Here is an 18248-nt window from a genome sequence, read left to right on the forward strand (position 1 = left end):
ACCCCTTCACCAATTCTCTTCTCACCTCCCAGGGAATGTATTTGGTACCATTTAAAATTAAACATTTCTCTACTCTTCAGGTTTTTACACAACATATTAATTTTCATTCAGGAGCTTCCCATGAGGAGAGACTTGTTTGTTTTCTCTTTTTTACAGCAGAATCTCAGAATTCTGGACTGTGTTAAGGCTGCAGCTTGGAAACAACATTTCTGTCTCCTCTCAAGCACTGACTAGGCCCGTGTTCTCCAAGGACCAGTTTCAGGCAAACTGCTTACACTGATAACAACCTCCCCAAAGACTGGCACATTTCCATTTCAATGCCACTGCAACTTAATTCCCCATCTGGGGTGCCCCTTCCAGCACACATCAGCACTGTTTATCCATGTCCTAACGTGCTGTGAGTTGTGTTTTCTCCCTGCAGAAGCAGCAAAAAAATTTCGAGTCGTGAGCAAGTTGCTGTTACTCTGGGGAAACAAAACTTGTGCTAACAGAAATCCCACGGAGGATTTTTTGTCTCGTTGAAGTGGCTTAGATTAAATGTTTTGCAGTTGCTCCCCTGTGAGTCCAACTCCCAGCAGTACAAGTGGGATGTGCTGTAGAGCCTGAAGACTGGGTAAATAGAGCTGCTTTTGGAAGCAGACAGTTTACACTGAGAACATTACAGATGGTTACATAAGTTAAATATTAAATATTTTTGCTACGCAAGTTAAATATTAAAATCTGGCTGTCCTCTCTTTGTTCTTCTCTGTGCTCAAAAGGGCAAATATTCTTCTGAAACCTCCCTGAAGCAGGGAGGTCCAAGACTTCTTCCTAAATCAGCTGGAGTGAAAACAGGGAAGGCAGTTCTCCCAAAAGCAGAAATGTCACTAGTCACCCACTAGAGGACGTGGGCCAAGGAACGTGTGTGTGTAATTTGTGAATTATTTCTATGCTGCACCTTATTATATGGACCTTAATGCCTTAGTAAATGCCTTATTTTTATGTGTTTGGACTCTCAGGACTATCCTTCAGGAGATCTGCAAGGCTTCCAAGAGTGACTCCCCACAATGACTCTTTTACCATCGTGAATTCCTCCAGGGCTGAACTCCCAAAGCCACATTCCTCTTCCAAGAAACACCCATCTATAAATGGAAGATCCCCCTGACACACATCCTGCCATGAGCTCAAAGACACCCTCTGCCTGTCAGCAGCTTGTTCAGCTTCTGCCACGGGGTATAAATCTGTAAAGGGCATTCAAGTCTGAACCCCAAAGTCTCGACAGACAAAATGTTATTGGGGAAAGGAAAATAACTGAAGTCCCTTCCAACAGATGCAATAGAAATGGTGTCTCCTTGGAATAAAACTAACACATAATGAAAACACACTCCTCCAAACATATGCCAAGACTGCACTGGAGATAAAAGAAAAATCAGCAAGATCCTTCTCAACACCGATCTGGGCTGTGATAAACATCCCAATGGTCCACAAACTGAATCAAAACAGAGTAAACACTACAAATATTTATCATTTATTCTGCAGAAAAACTCAGAAAGTTCCCTGCAGGAAGTTCCCACACAACCTACTCCCACCTGAAATGTCAATGCCTCATTCCCAGCAAGCACATTAATTCCTCAAAAAGTTCTTGACCACCTTGGAAGTTTTAACTGCCAGTGAGATGAGTTTGACCTCTTGGGTTGTGTAAGTCACAAGCAAGTGGTGCCACTCAAGACTGGAAAACTAATGCCTAAATTAGGGAAGAAATTTTCCTTTCCCCTCCCTCTCTTCAGCTTGTAACAAACTGGACAAAGCAATCTGGGGACAGTGGTTTCTCTACTGTCACCCAGTGGCAGACTGCAAACTCCCAGTGCATTTAGAAGGAAACCAGTTTTAACACCCTTGTATCAGAAGGAACTTCTTAACCCTGGCACAACACAAATCTCTGCATGTCCTGGACATGGGGACATCCATCAGTAACTCTCAAAAGGTTTATCCTACCTTGGTCGTGTTCACGGCCACTGGCTGTCTGGAAGGTTGGGAATGCCAAACATAACTGAACTCCTGAGAGACTAAAACAAGTCAACTGGAAAGGAATGAGGTCTGGGTAACGCCTACATACAAGACCTGCTCTCCCTTCCTGACCTCTGGCTTCCTGGGGAATGAAGCATCCACTCTTGTTTTCAAGGAATTCAATGTCTTGGCTTAAAGATCCCTAAAAGACCATGTCGCGTCCTGTGAGACAAACACAACCAGCAACTTCGGTGTCTAAAATAAAATAATTAATTCATTTTGTTCAACTAAGATTTTCCTGGAGCCCGGCTCTAGACAGCGCAGGGAACTCTTCCAGAGACCAGAGACTGCTGTCACCATCTGCTGTAAGTGGAGAGCTCATTTATCCAAATGTGGCTTCCATAAGACACCCGTGGCAGCCGCGTGGATACAACATGACAGACTTCCAAACTGAAACATCCCCTGAAATATGCTCGAGATCAAACACATGACTGATGTCTGTCACAGCCCACACCACTGTGAATTATCCCCCTGTCCCACCAGGCTCAGGCTCCCCGGGAGCCAGCACAGAGTGACCTGCTACTGCCACCTCCTACTGCCACCTTCTGCTCCCCCTGCAGCCCGTCAGCCTCGAGTAGGAGAATTTTAACACAGAACTTGAATTTTGACAACTGGGAAGCCAGAGCTGAACTGAAAAACATCCACCAGTGGCACTGGCAACAAGGAAGTACAACTCATGGCACAGTCAGGGCCCTTAGATGGCTGATTATCCCTTTTTCAGGAGTAGAGTACCCATGGATCCATCTCCTTTGGAACAAACGGGCAAACTCCAGATGGGCACAGAATTTTATCCACAACTTCCCACACATAAGCACCCAACTGGACATAATGAGATGCACAAAAGGTCACAGATGTTCAAGGTATCTGCAGTGCAGGACTCACTAGCTGAACACTTAACTCAAAACCTGCTTCCAACCCCCTGTTTAGCAGTGACTCCTGCATTCAGCAAACCTTCTCATTTCACAGAAGTGACCACACTTAGCAAGCTGCAATAAAAGAAGGAAATAATTAGAAGGAATTAAGAATGAAACAAAGGATTACCAGGAATCGTTCCTCCTTCTCCAGCCAGCGCTGATCCTCCTCCATCTCTTGTTGCTGTCGTATCAACCTCTCCTCCATGAGGTGTGTGGGTAGAACCTGGCTCATCCCTCGTATGTCCATGGTGCCCGAATCCTACAATCCAGGGTTAAGTTTATTCACAGTCTCACAACTTAAAATTTGTACAAACAGCTGCAAGAACTTATAGCTTATAAAGGATTTTTTTTTAGAAGCCCAAATGTGCAACAGCAGCCAAGCAGAGTTCCTTGAACTCCTCATAAACTGAAGCAGAGCAGCAGGAGAAACCCTTTCCAGCTCCAAACATTTTATCTGCCTTGGTCCTAAGTCACTGCAAACAAACAGATTTGAAAGATTCTGTTCTGGTTTTCAGCAACATTGTCACTACTTGTATTGCACTTCATTTGAGCTGGACAACAAAACCAGATTTATTAATTTTGTTTCCTTGGTCTTGAGCAATAATGTAACCATCCAGTTGTTAAAGGCTGCAAGATACTTCTTTTCTCTCTCTTTTTTTTTTTTTTTTTTTTTACTCAAAACAAATATGCCGTTCGGGGTCAGCCAACCCTTGCAAAGCATGTCACAAAAACATTTTTTTCATGAATTTTTGAGCAAATATTTATGCCTGTCTTAAGCTTACAAATACTCCACATACCATATCCCAACGTTGCCTGGGTATCATTAGCAAATAGTGTATAAATTAGTGTTTTTAAAGAAGCCAAGGGGAATTTGGTAACAAACTTCCCCGTATTTAACAGGTATCACTTAAATATTTATCAGAAGAACAGGGAACAGAGCTGGTTAGAGAAGACATGGATTTAAGACAGAGACTTGGACAAAGTGAACCGCTGTGGAAGGAAAAAAATGGAGCGAAAATGTATTTAACACCGGAGAAAGGAAAAGAAATGGCAGAAGGTTTGTTGCCTTGGAAACACTTTAGGTTTCCTAAAACAGATCTACCTAAATAATAACAGCAATATAATTTATAATAATAATAAAAAGACGTGTGTTTAACTGTAGAGAACACAAAACCAGCCGTGCCAGCTCACAGTACCTCCATGTTTGGTTGCCACACTGGTATTTCCTGAGGCCGATGGTTCCAGGAATCCGCTTGATCCAAGAGAGAAGCTTGCCCAGGATAAATGCTGCCTGCCATGGCTGGTATCCCATGAGAACCAGGGTAGCCAGACACCTTTAGGGGGGCAAAAAAAACCCCCACACAAAGGAAAACAAAGGGAAAAAACAGAGATATTAATAAGACCTGTGCTTCCCCATAATTAGTAGCTACGTCCCCCCAACAGTAAAAATGAAAGGACAGAAATGACTCAATTCAGTCACTGAGAGGGAGGAAGGGAAGCAACATCAGAAGAAGGAAGCTGAGCCAAAACATGACAAAACCCCTCTTTTTTTAGTCTTTGATGATGCCTGTCATCACTATTTTAGAATAACTATATGTATTAATATATAGAAATATAAGTTTTGCAAATAACTACAACTATTTGAGGGTGCCTATCGAACCAGCAGCGTTAAGAGTGTGTTCTAACCTCTTCAGTCAAGAAGATCAAAGTCCCCTGAGGACAAAATTAAATCTATAGATACATATTTAAGAGCTACACAGGCAGAGCTCGTGTTCCAGTTAACAGGAGCTTGCAAACATCACCCCACAGAGCCCCATAAAAATGCACCCCCTGCTGTATGATACAAGCTTAAGCCCTGACTGACACCATGTAATTAGTGTGCTTAACTGCATAGCCTGGGAAGTTCTCCACAGGAAAATCCAAGTCGTTTTAATGAGCCTGAAGTACTTATTAAACCAAGGAAAACCTCTCCCTCTCCATGGAAAAAAAAAAAACCCAACCCCTTGACCGAGATGCCTGTAAATGGCTGCAGCCTTGAACAAACAGAAAACTGACTCAAAAGTCCTTTAATGAAAAGCTTTTGCTTTAGATTTCTTCAGCAGTGTTAGGAAGAAAAGCAAAACCTCTGAGGATACAAAAGGTGAAGCAGCCATCAGGCCAAGAGAAAATAAAATATCCGTGATCCCAAGGAAAGTCCCCCGTTTTATGAGATGAGTAATTTCATAGCTCAGCACGAACGTTAACAGAACACCACATTCCTTCAATAAATATGGAAATGGCTGATGTGTTTTACTGCAGTTTTAGGAATCTGAACACCACATCAGATATGGAAATATCTGCCATCTGGAGTAAACCCACCAGGCTCAGTTTGGGTTGTTCTTTTTTTTTTTCTGATGTAAAACAAAACTCATTGAGCAGAACTGGATTAAAATAAAACCAGGTAAGAAGTGAATCAATCCCCCCCAGCTGCAGCTGAGATAGAAACCCACATCTGAAATAAACCCCAAAACATTCACAGGATTGATTGAATGTAGTACCTGGTAATGATTTGGCTGTACCATATGCTGTGGACTTGGATAAAACCCTTCACTGGATCTGGGACTGGGGTAACCAGGTCTACTGGGCTGCAAACATAAAGGAATTTTTGGAGTCTTGAGAAACAGAAAACTCAAACCAGAAAATTACTTTTCAGTGAGACGAACATTTACAGGTGGTGATCCCAAAAGCAAACTCAAAAAAAAACCCCTGAAATATATTTTCTACAATTACTAACTTTTTTTTTTTAAAACAACTGAAAAAGTTTTCCTCCATATTTGCTTGGAAATGGATGCAGCTGGATTGTTTGCTTGGTATGTCGATAAATAATGCTTGCTGTGAATTCTCTGATCATGTAATTGCTTGCACTAAGTGACCTGCTCTGTGCTGTTTAACTCTGGAGAGGACATCAGCTAAAGAACATAATTCTTAAATCCAAGTTCCCAGGTGCAAATACAGCATTGTTTCCAAATTTTGGTGTTAATTTGTTGCTTTTGTGACTGTTCCCAAAAGCAAATTCTTTTGCTTCAGTCAGAGTAACAACACAAACCAAACTGTCCCGTTTTGCATGACTCTTTCCGAGTGGTATCCTGAGGTATAAAGTTAGTTCTGATAGTTAACTTCTCTGTAACTAATTACCTCAACAAGGAAGGTGCTTTTGATCAGATTCTGAACCTCCAAAGGTGTATTTGAGGAGTTTTTTTTTTTTTGATAAGGAACAGTGCTGCTGGGTGTTTCATTACTTTTATTAATTTACATTAATTTATCATTACTTTATGAAAGAAGTCATTATCATTCTGGACCAGGATGTTTTCTGTCTCTGGTTTCTAACAGAAATATCACTGTGAGATACAAGTAATGTCACAGTATGGATTGTGATAGCTGTGATTTATTTGAGAAGGTGTATTTATCTGAGAAAACGTGAGGCTGCAAATATAAAGGAGTTTAAGACCTATAACAAAACAAAACTTTTATAATGAATCGTGGGAAGAATAAACAAATTAGCTGTCAGCATTAGAAAATTAACGATAATTTAAGAGACACTTAAAGAAAAAAATCTACAAAATTCAGCTTTTTCCAATGCCATTATTATGCACATCTGTATTTCACACACAAATAGTGAAGAGAAAACCCAACCAACACCTGCATCCCAAATACAGGGAGGACACACTGATCCCCTCAAAAAAGACATGCAGTGGCAGAATTAACTGCAGCCTTAACACACCTTGGGTCAGGTGTTTTGGGTTATAAATCACACACAAAGCACCAGCAATTATAATTTCACATACAGTGGAGCTCACATATTACACTGCTAAAAGGTACTTATTCCATCTGGATTAGCCCCAGAGCTTCAAGACTAAACAAATTCTTCAAACAAGGCTGTAACAATCAAGCAGCATATTGTTCCAATTTATGGGGTTTATCTGCTTCTGTAACTTGGAACACTGTCTATTTAGATAAACACCAAATCCTGCTAATTCATCTCAGATGTCTGAACAGGTCTGAAGTGAAAGCAACAATTCCACTGCCCTTTATTCCTGGGGTGCCACAGAGCTATCAAAATGCAGAGCTAAGCTGGGAGATCTACCAGGCAACAACCTGGATATGGGGAAACAGAAGAAAATAAAAAATAAGTTGCCTTCCTGTGAATTTTGGGGAGGGTGTGCAGCAGAAGGTGCTGGAATCATGATCAGCTCCAGAGCTTGGGTATAAAGCTCCAGGAATTCACCACAAACTGCTCAGGACACAGACAATACTCCACATTACAGTGGTGACCACACAGAAATCTTCAAAATACAGGCTCGAGCCTTCAAAATAACATGCAAAAATATCTCTGAGGAGAAGCAGACAAGTCACTGAGAGGGGAGAGTGCTCAGGAACTGGTGAGGTTGGACTCCCACAGCTGCAGAACACATCAGTGACATCCAACCAGGACAGTAATGAACCAAAACCAAGTGGAAACTAAACCACGTAAAGTTCCTTGGCAGCAAACTCCTAATTTTTCTGTCCAGAAGAAGGAAAATACAATTAGTTGATTTCTATCATCTCACCAGTGTGTTATAAATAAACTTCCCAGTGGCCTGAGGGCTCACTAGCCAGTGTAGAGCGCTGTTAGAAAGGAAAAAGAAAAAAAGAAAGAAAAGGCCAGGAAATAATTTTGTGGCAACTATGGTTGCCTATGGTTGCAACTATGGTTAAACAACCAGAAATAAAAATCATTAGTGAAATATCATAGCGTGGATCAGTTCTAATCACAGCTTAAGCAGAACTGGGTCATTTCAGGATTCACAGATGATGACAAATCTGGCCAGAATGTTGTGGTTTGAACAAACCCATCAGAGGAGACTTTGCAGAAATAAACGGAATAAAAAGGGGGTTTTTGTTTGTTTGTAGTTTGCAGTCTTAGCTACCTTGGGAGGAGCTTCATCTGATCCTCCTGAGTCCCAGGATACCGTGACTTGTCGCCTGGATTCCATTCTCATTCGTTCTTCTTGCTGCAGCTTCTCTTCCTCCAGTATTGTACTGAGAAAAACATATTGTAATTAAGTAAAACTCCAGTTCAGCGATGAACAAACCTCTCCCCAGAGCTCCTGCATTTTTCAAACTGATAAACACTACTTAACAAAGTGACAGAGCACTGAAAAATGACCTCTTTTCACATCCACTAGTTCAGTTTCTAAAAACCAGTTATCAGGAAGAAATATTTCTGTAGGATTACCAGTGCGCCTTTGAAAACAGAAGCAGCATCAAATTTTCAGAAAGCTGTGGCTGATCTTGCACAAAATTGTTTTTGCATTACAGTTCTTTTTATGTGCAATTAGACAGAGAAATCCTCAAAGACAATCAATCAAGCACTTACTTGCATGAAAGCTTACTCTTCACAAGAAAATATTCTACTGAACCGCTGCAAAGGTTCAAAACAAACCGAGAATGTTCTTTACTGAAACTCAAGAGCTTCAGATCACTGGGATTATTTTTTTTTTTTTACCCTTTTTGAACAAAGCAGTCAAAAAGCATTTTAAATACTTCTGCTCTCACTCTTTAGCCCAGCCGGGAACACAATTCAGCAAAGCAATTTAGCAAAAACAGGAAGATCTGACAGCATTCACTCAGCTTCTTCTAAGCATTCAGGTCAAAAGGCTGCATTTTCACAAAGTACAAGACAGTAGTAAAACCAGTTCGCTACTTACCACAGTCCTGACTATTACAAAGCCTGTTTGAAGCTGAACGTGCTCCTGCTGCCCCCACATCCAGCCTCCTCCCAGCTCTGCTATGTGGCTTATTAATGTTGGATATTTGCCATTCGAAAAAATACTCCGAGTGAAGCTTTGAAAGAGGGAGCTGCCAATTCCTCGGAGCTGAGGCTACGGGGACGGGCTGGGGATGTGAGCGGGGCACGTCACTCCCGGATCGCCATCCCCAGCGCAAAGATAATCCTGGGAAGGAGCTATTCCCAGCTCCTTTTATCACCCAGGAGTTTCCAGAAACAAAGCTAGGTTCTGAGTTTATAATCTCCTGTTCAGTCTGCTAAACAACCACCCAGAATTACTCATGCAGGGGGATGAGATCAACTCCAGCAATCTGCTCTCGTCGTGGAACTTTTACTGCTTATTTCAAGGCTAAATTCCTGCTGGAGATGAGAACTTTGCTTTTCCTTACTCAGCCAAAAAATAAAAACCCAAACTATGCCACTTCTGAAAAGCAGAGAAGTCATCTTGTCTCACGGCAGCTAAATCAAGTTTATAAGCATTGCTGCAATTTCAATTCATCACTGCTGAAGTAACACAAGAATGTGGAACAAAAACAAAATCAGACAAGTTATTTGCAAAAGTCATCCTGCTAGAAATACCACAGAAACACAGCCACAGCCCAACGGAGGGAATAAAGAGAGAATCTTTCTATTTTACCTCCTTCTTCCTTCAGAATAAGGAAAATGCAAGATTTCACACTCAAACTCATGACAAACTAGCAAAAACCCCACTGCTTTAGAGCCAGGTCACACCTCAGATATCCAGCATAAGTTTTTATGTAGCACAAGAAACCAGCCAACATGCATCCACAACCACGAGTACCATCTTTCAAGAAATACATCCAAATCAAAAAGACCCAAAACAACACCAAAAAAAATCTGCCCAGCTTAACGAACAAAGCACGAATAAATGATAGATTTTTAATCAAGCTGTTGATGCAGCAGTTGACCTAATCTGAGCAGAAGAACAGAACAGAGTTGGCTACTAGCAGCTGGCTAAATTTAGAGATGGCTTATTGACAACTTGGGGCCACGGGTGGAATTTGTCACAGCACAGTCCTGTTCTTCCATAAAAAAAAGAGTAAAACCCCAAAACCTCTCTCTGCCTTGCAATCAAAGCTGTTTTATCTGTGATGCCACAGCGTTCAGCACCACCAACTTAAACCCTTATCACTGGAAATCATAAATTCCTGTTGAAGTGACTTGGTTTTCACAACGGGGGGCTCAGCTTTTTGCCTTACAACTCCAACTCATCCCACCCCGCTCTCCAACAGGAGGCTCTTTCCCAGCAGCCCAGAGGTCTCAGGCTGAATCTGTACTTGGATGCCCTCGGTTCTGCTGACAAGAATATGAAATGGAAATGCCTCAGAGAAGCATTGCTCGAAAAAAACCCACGAAGAATATAAATGACTCACAGAAAGGTCTTTGTTTTCACAAAGGGGAGACCGATCCGTGCATGGAGTCCGAGTGTGCCAAGAGATATTTTTGACGTTTCCTCAGAGCAGCTGCTCAAGTTCTCTGAACAGTTTATTAGAATATGCAGAAGGTCAGGAAAAGTCAGATCTAGGCATTATTTTCCCAAACTGCACATATTTTTAGCAGCAACGAGGAGCAAGCAGAGAATTCCATCCCTGTGGTTTCCCTAGCAAACCCTGAAGGGAACAAACTCAGCTCAGCTCCGGGGCGAGGTGAAGGCTGATGAAAAATCTCAATTATTACAAGCCTGGATAATTGATAAACTTATTTAATTTACAAAGGACTTTTTACTGAAGTTGGCCTGTGATTGAAAAGGAAACACTTAACTGGGAGCCTCAGTGTAGGAGTATTTTAAATGCTGAACTGTATCCTCACATTCCAAAAGGCACAGCAGAACCAGTGTGATGTGGGAATCTACAGTAAGTGCTGACCCCAAAAAAGCAGCTTCTTCCTCTCTCTCTGTGATCTCCAGCCACCAGAAATGCCAAATTGGATGCAGATGAACGTATTTTCACATCCTGTTCTAATATGAAAGCACTTCTATATGAATTACACATTATTCCTAACGGTCATCATCAAGGAGCAATAATGAAGTATTTTGCAGCCCCCATCATTTATTTCAAGTATGTGCTACAGTATTTTTTTGTCAGGATGCCACTAAAGAAGAGGACTCAAACTGCCCTCACTCTTCCCAGTTTTCTTTCTTTTATTTATAAGCAACGTTTCAGGATTTACATCAAATGCAGTGACAAAAAGACTCAAGTCCAGTTCTCAGCAACTAATTATCTCACTGTTGACATAAAACCAGGCTTTAAATCATAGAATCAGGCTTTTTATTTCCCAGCTGTATTCAATGTGAACTGCAGCCCAAGGATGCCAGTGGGGTCATGCAGTCTGTTAAAACCTGTGACCAACAACCTCAGCAATGACACAACTGCTGTTTATTTTGCTCCTTGTAGCAGAAAGGCTTAGTGAGAGGTACTTTAGCAAAATTCATTCCACGATTCAGTGCAAATGTCACAACATTACATTAATTTCAAAGCTCAAAATTAAAATCCTTTTATATTATTTACCACGTAGTGCAAGACAAAAAAATCTGTTCTACGCAAAATCAGCAAGGTGACACATTTCCCAATTAAAAATGTCCCACGTTCTAACTGTGACCAAGTCAGTGACAGAGTCACAGGAGAGCAGGATTGCACCCCACTGTCCTGACCTAATCTGACTCTTAACCCCTCCCCACCACTTGAAAAATGGACTTGGAATGCAAGGAGGAATAAAATTTGGAAATCCACAACCCCTCCATTTGTTTCAGTGTTTGCTGGGAAGACTGACTCAACCCTATCCACTTCAGACAGATCAAATGCTATAAAAATTACTACCCTAATACCACTACATGAATTTATAAGCAATAACAAATAACAGTATATAAATTGTACAGAAATCAGCACCTTTGCATTGCACAATCAGCTGCACACACAGTTTGTGCAGAGCAGCTGTTACTATGAAATGGGAAAAGCAACAAATAACAGAGACCACAAGAAACGCTTCTGATCCCATCAGTGCTAGTTCAGATGCAGAAGATTTTCCCCAAAGCCATGGAGTCTTTCTCATTAAACCAGAGAGGAATGCTGCAGTGCTGTAGCACCGGCTCCAAGCAAACATCCAGCCTGCTCTCAGCTCGAAGAGACTACCCTGGACGGGATCCAGAACGAGCAGCAGCAACACCACAGGGAAAGGCCACCAGGGAAATGGCTTGTTTTTGCAAGTTCATGGGAATTTGAGTTTTGAAACCCAATCTTTCCTAGCTGCCTGAGATTGCCTCATCATCAGGGAATTGGCAACGTTTCCAGCGAGAGGCTGAGTCTGTCTGTGAGCAGCCCCAAGGACAACCGTGCTGCCCAACTTTGGGAAATAAAGGTCACCAGTTTGGAGTGGTAGAAAGCTCTGCTTTGGTGGGAACAGAGTAAAAAAACGGATTTTAGGGCTGCAGTGGCCCCAGGAGAGAGGCCTGTCCTCTAAGCAATGCTTCAAATCTCCCAGTATGAGCAGAGCAGTAAAAAATCCTCCACACTTTTTGTATTTTCCATCTGAGTGAGAGAATGGTTTGGGTTGGAAGGGGCTGCTGGAGGTGTGGAATCCAATCTCCTGGTGAAGCTGGGCTTCATGCACAGCAAGGGCCAGCTCCTCAGGGCCTTTTGCAGTCCAAGTTTGAGAGTCTGCCAGCATGGAAATTCCAGAGTCTTTCTGCAATGGCCTGTTTCAGAGCTCACTGGTGGGACAGGTTTTGGTGTGTAACCAAAGGTGACCCTCACTTGCCACATGTCCTGAGTGCTGGTTCTGAGGAGAGCCAAGCTCTTGAGCACGCTCTGGATTTACTCATCCTCTCTCCTTCCTGGTGAGATACTCCCCCTGCTTGGGGTTTACACACCACAGCCATCTTCCCAGTCCCATTTTTCAGGGCTTCATTCTCACCTGTGCCAACCAGCTCTAAGTTATCAGCACAACCTGACTGCAAATTGACAAGAATCCTATTCTTCCAGAGCCAAAAAAGGAGAAAAAAAATCAAGTGAACTGCCAATTTCCACCTATTTCCCAAACATCTTTTCCTTGCAATCCCTACCCAGCCCTGCCATTCCTTCCTTCGTGGTTAATTCCACACAGACAAGAGGACAATGGTTAAGTTATCTATGACAAGGGATAAGTCTTCCTCTAGTTCTGTAAATTATTAGTCTACACAGGAGCTCACAGACTAATAGATGGTGAAAATCTATGAAATTTTAAGAAACAGGAAAAAAACTTTAATACCTTTAAGTTATCCATATAGCAACTCTGAAACAGCATCATAATTATATTCAAATTGTCCCTTATTTTAACCACCAGTGATTTATCTTGAACCATGAACATCCAGTGACAGCAAAGAATGGTATTATGAAAATAAAACACACCACAAAGAACAACTTCGAAACAAGACCTAAAATTAAACTGAAGAATTTGGCACTGAACTAAAAAAATCCAAGAGTGGATTGTCAATGTACAATGTACCTAAGCATTGTTTGAACCCTGTATTGACTTATGCAAAATACATGCTGAGCACTCATAAAATCCGCAGGTCACAACATTTGTGACCCAATTTGGCCACAAATATCAAATGTGTCTGTCCATTATCTCAGTGAGGTTTCAAAGTTTAAACATCACTCCCACTTCGGGGCTGGTGAAATGGAGATATGGACACTGGGATATATTTATTATTGCAGAATAAACTAAGGTGTGAATTTAGACCGGTCTCAAAGGTGTGTGCTCACATTCACTCCAAGATAAACAAAAGGTAGTATTCTATATCCTGGTTTACAAAGGGCAAAAGAATTTCTAGTCAGTGGCGCTGCATTTATTGCAGGCTTTGTAATTGCCCTGTCACACCTGTGTCTGTGCAACTACTCTGCTACATGCTATGAAAATAACTTCCAACAGCACTCACCTGATGCTTCATTTATTTAGGAAAAGACACATTTTTACCCTATTTGTCTGGATAATCACCCTAAATTCTTTCTACCTCCCTCCCCAAGGATTGTAGCTAAAATTATAAACAAATTGCTAGTCAAATGTGGAGTTTTTCTTGGGAGAAAAAGCAGGTGATTCATATTTCCAGTTATGTGAATTTACTGCCTAATCTCATTTTCTCTAGCAGATAAAGTCCAGTTTTCCAACAGACAACCAACCACCTGGCCTTTGGAAGATAAAAACTTAACACACCACGTCTCACGTTTACCACAGAAAGAAAACACCGTGACAGAAGATAAAGCCAAAACACATATTTCTGAACAAGGAAAGGACCTTCCAGAAGTGAAACCCTACCTGAGTTGTGCTTTAAGTTCAGTAAACCTGGGTCTCCTGCTGGGGTCGTAGGCCCAGCACTTGGTCATAAGGCTGTAGAGGGTGGGAGGGCAGTTTGGAGGCATTGGGAGCCGCTCACCGTTCTCGATCCGCCCAATCACATCGTTGTTCTTCACTCCCTGGAAGGGCTTTACCCCGTGCATGAGGATCTCCCACATACACACACCTGAGAAAAAAACACACACACACACAAAAAGCAGCGTTTTCCCCACTGCCAGCAAACCACAAAACCTGTTAAAAAAAAAAAAAAAGAAGAAACAACCCCCAGTTTTGTACTAACACCGCGATTTATTCCAAGGGTGTAGCCCGGGAATAGGTTTGGACTCACCGGCTGGCAGCAGAGGAGTGATGAGCAGCAGAGCCACTCGCACAGCACCAACCTCACCTCCTGAAGAGGCAGCACGACCCACAGCCTGGCCTCCCCCTGCACTGCCTTTACCTTTACCTGCTCTAAGTCACAGGGGTTGCTCATACTCAGATCTCTCGTACGAGGTGGAATGAGCCGTGTTTGCTTTTTCCCTTTGACTCGCTCCAACCGGCCTGTTTCGACACGTAGAGTGCATTTCCACTTCGAGGGTGTTTTTAACGCTGGCATTGATCCAGATTTTTTTTTGTGCTGAAACTATGCAATAAACCCACTTTCTACTGAAACAGCACTAAAAGCACAAAGGGAAACCTCGTCTGCCGCTTTAGGACTGGCCAAGAATTTATATTAGAAGTCATTTCTCTGACTTTGACTGTGCTAGAATTTTCTTCAAACTGTTACACACCTCTCATTTACCAACACTCAAATTTCAATCTGCAAAAAGGGTGAACTCTTACTTGACTTTCCTTGCTCTTATTCCAAGTCTCATCACCTTTGTTCCCAAAGACAGCCTGTGTTCCATCAGCCCAGACCAGTTGTCTGGACCTGTTTGAGCACAGGTGATCAGATTCATAAAAAACCTCACATATTTAGGAAAAAAAGATCAAAGCTTCAGGATATGGCCATTTAGCCTCATTTTTACTCAGCTTCTGGTCATGCTTTGTAAGCTGACAGGAGCTATGAAAGACAAATTAAGTGGCAATCTGGCATTAAAGATCCAGAAATGCAGGATGAGTTATGCATTAAGCAAGGTGTATCACCATAAAACTCAAAATGCAAAGTAGAAACAGCAATGACAATGGTACAACACAAAAAAAACCCCCAAAACAAAATCAAAAATCCAAAACACAACCAACAGAAGAAAATCATCTCCTTTCTAATTATGAAATAATTGCCTTGTACCTTTATTTCTGACAGCTTCTTACTAGAGGTAAAAAGGCACATGAAGCTTCAGGCTTACTGAGTAGAAAAAGGGGAAAAAAAAAACCCACAAAGATGGAAAATATGCTGGAAGAAACTGGATTTTCAGGAAGTACAGTCGACATGGTGCCAAATATCTGGAAATTATTCATTCATAGTAGTTAAAATGGAACACTGAGCTTCTCCAGCAGGACATTAAAGAATCCCCACCATCTGGTGCTCCCTTACCAAACATCCACACATCACTAGCTGAGGTAAACCGTCGGAAGTTGATTGACTCTGGAGCCATCCATTTGATAGGTAATTTCCCTTTGGAAGCTGCAGGGGAGGCAAGAGAAGGCAGGTTGTTATTTCTACTACTGAGCTCAACCCACAGATTTGGTTCTCAGCGAAACAATTCACAGGCAAACCCCATCTCCAGTGAAGCACTTCAAGTATCGATAAATAAGGTTGTTTGGCTCTACCTAAAACAGAGAAAAAGAACCAACAACCCCCCCCGAAAAATAATAATCCCCCAAACCTCCCAATAAATGCCTCAATGGCAAACCCCAAAAGCACACCAAGAAATGATCACGTCAAAATTATTTCCCCTCTCAGCAATTAAAAACCGAAATGTAGCTCAGTGAAACGGGACAAATGAAACAAGGAAATATAATGAAGTGTAAGGGGACAGATAAAGGATATTTTAAATATATAAATGCAACCAGAAATACACTGAAGATGAGATTTATGAATACATGCTTTAACAATAATATATGCCAGCTTTGAAATGCTATTGTTTAGCACCCAACATGCAAAATCTCTATTCTCCTGCTGCACTTCCCATCTATCAGCCACTGCAGGACACCTCTCAGCTGCTGGAGGCACTGAAGCTCAATATTCCACCCAAAATGGGGAAAAATTTAGGCTTCGAAGACATTTTTGTACTGAATCTCCCCAGTTCAGTGGCAGCTGAAATAGGGAGCATAACTGACAGCACAGACTCAACATTTATCTGTACCTACGTGTGAACTTGCTACTTCTTCCAACTTAAATCAGACCTTGTGATCCTCCTTCTTAAGCACATATGTAGGAATTTACTGCCATTATTAAACTCTTGAATCAACTTGCCTTTTTATACAAATACAACAGCCAGACCAAGGAAATCTGGTTAATTCCAGTTCTAACTGTCCTACAAGAAGGACCTGGAGTGTCAACTTACCTTTGTAGTAAGTACTGTCTTCCATGTATCGGGATAGACCAAAGTCACCCAGTTTCACACAGTCAGTGGTAGACACCAGCACATTTCTAGCAGCAATATCCCTGCCAAAGAGAGGGAACAGTATTTCTAGTAATTTAAAAGCAAAGTGGTGAACTAGCACCTGAAGAAAATCTGCCTCCTGCCCTGCAGAAGTAAGGAATGGGTTTAAATTCTCAGTCCTGTGTAAGGTTTCCTAATAAGGAGCTCAGATTTTAGTGATACCACAGGGATTATGGAAAGACTTTGGCACGTTTGTCTTGCAGTTTCCCAGGTGAGACAACTTGCCTTACATGTGTCTGTGGACTCTGGATTTCAGCAGATGTGAGTAAGCACTGACAGATTTAGCTCTGAGCAGTGATGTCAGTGCAGCAAACTGAGTGGTGCTGCTTTCTCCCACTTCAGTGCAGTGTGAGATGTGTTTTCTGAGTTTCTTGCTACAGTTAAAATAAACAGCTACTTGGCTGAAATCATATAATCACTTTGGTTGGGAAAGATCATCGAGTTCAACCATTAAACCAACTCTGCCAAGGCCACCACTAAACCATGTCCCCAAGTGCCACACCTACATATTTTTAAATACCTCCGGGGATGGGGAATCAACCACTGCCCTGGGCAGCCTCTTCCAGGGCTCGGCAGCCCTTTTAATTAAGAAATTTTTCCTAATATCTGATCTAAACATTCTCTGGCACAGCTTGAGGCTGTTTCCTCTTGTCCTGTCACTTGTTACCTGGGAGAAGAGACCGACCCCCACCTGGCTATGACCTCCTTTCAGGGAGTTGTAGAGTGAGAAGGTTCCCCCCTGAGCCTCCTTTTCTCCAGGCTTAAACATCCCCCAGCTCCCTCAGCTGCTCCTCACAGGACTTGTGCTCCAGATCCTTCCCCAGCTCTGTTCCCTTCTCTGGACACGCTCCAGCCCCTCAAAGTCTTTCTTGTCCTCAGGGGCCCAGAACTGGACTCAGGATTTGAGGTGTGGCCTCACCAGTGCCCAGCCCAGAGGGACAATCCCTGTCCTGGTCCTGCTGCCACACTATTGCTGGTACAGCCCTGGTGCCACTGCCCTTCTTGCCCACCTGGGCACACCCTGGCTCATGTTCATTTGCTGTTCAGCACCCCCAGGTCCTTTTATTGTTGGGTTGTTGTGACTCAAGTGCAGGACTTGGCACTTGGTCTTGCTGAACCTCACACTGTCAGCTGTGGCCCTTTGATCCAGCCTGTCCAGACCCCTCTGCAGAGCCTTCCTGCCCTCCAGCAGATCAACACTCCTGCCCAATTGGGTGTTGTCTGACTGAGGGTGTCCTTGATCCCCTTGTCCAGATCACTGGTAAAGATATTAAACAGGACTGGCCCCAACACCGAGCCCTGGGGAACACCACGGGTGACTGGACCCCAACTGGGTGTGACACCATTCCCCACCACTCTCTGAGCCCTGTCAGTTCCTAACCCAGCAAAGAGCTCACCTGTCCAAGCCATGAGCAGCCAGTTAAAATCCAAGTATCTACAACAATCCCATGGCTCTGCTATTTGCAATGTCTTTATTATAAATATCTATGCATATATATATATAGTTATTACTTCATATGTGTTTGCATACACATTATCACAACACGT

At 42.4% G+C, this 18248-nt stretch overlaps 1 protein-coding gene across 19 annotated transcripts in view; it reads right to left on the reverse strand.

Moving 5' to 3' along the window:
• The window catches only part of PTK2 (protein tyrosine kinase 2), a 188318-nt gene that overhangs the window by 11903 nt on the left and 158167 nt on the right, over positions 1–18248 (reverse strand). For 18 of the 19 annotated variants that reach the window (XM_027892225.1, XM_027892206.1, XM_027892211.1 and 15 more), the window contains 7 exons: positions 16602–16702; positions 15629–15718; positions 14077–14281; positions 7907–8018; positions 5498–5584; positions 4157–4294; positions 3088–3219 (listed from right to left, as the gene is read on the reverse strand). In XM_027892225.1, coding sequence (XP_027748026.1) covers positions 3088–3219; positions 4157–4294; positions 5498–5584; positions 7907–8018; positions 14077–14281; positions 15629–15718; positions 16602–16702 — 865 coding nt within the window. Of the gene's footprint in view, positions 1–3087; positions 3220–4156; positions 4295–5497; positions 5585–7906; positions 8019–8686; positions 9613–14076; positions 14282–15628; positions 15719–16601; positions 16703–18248 lie in introns of those variants that run through there. The other variant, XM_027892226.1, reaches the window with a different exon arrangement.

The sequence above is a fragment of the Empidonax traillii genome, unplaced genomic scaffold, assembly GCF_003031625.1.
Source record: "Empidonax traillii isolate 1590-97213 ecotype Southwest subspecies unplaced genomic scaffold, ASM303162v1 scaffold342:size1861417, whole genome shotgun sequence".
NCBI classification, from domain to species: domain Eukaryota; kingdom Metazoa; phylum Chordata; class Aves; order Passeriformes; family Tyrannidae; genus Empidonax; species Empidonax traillii.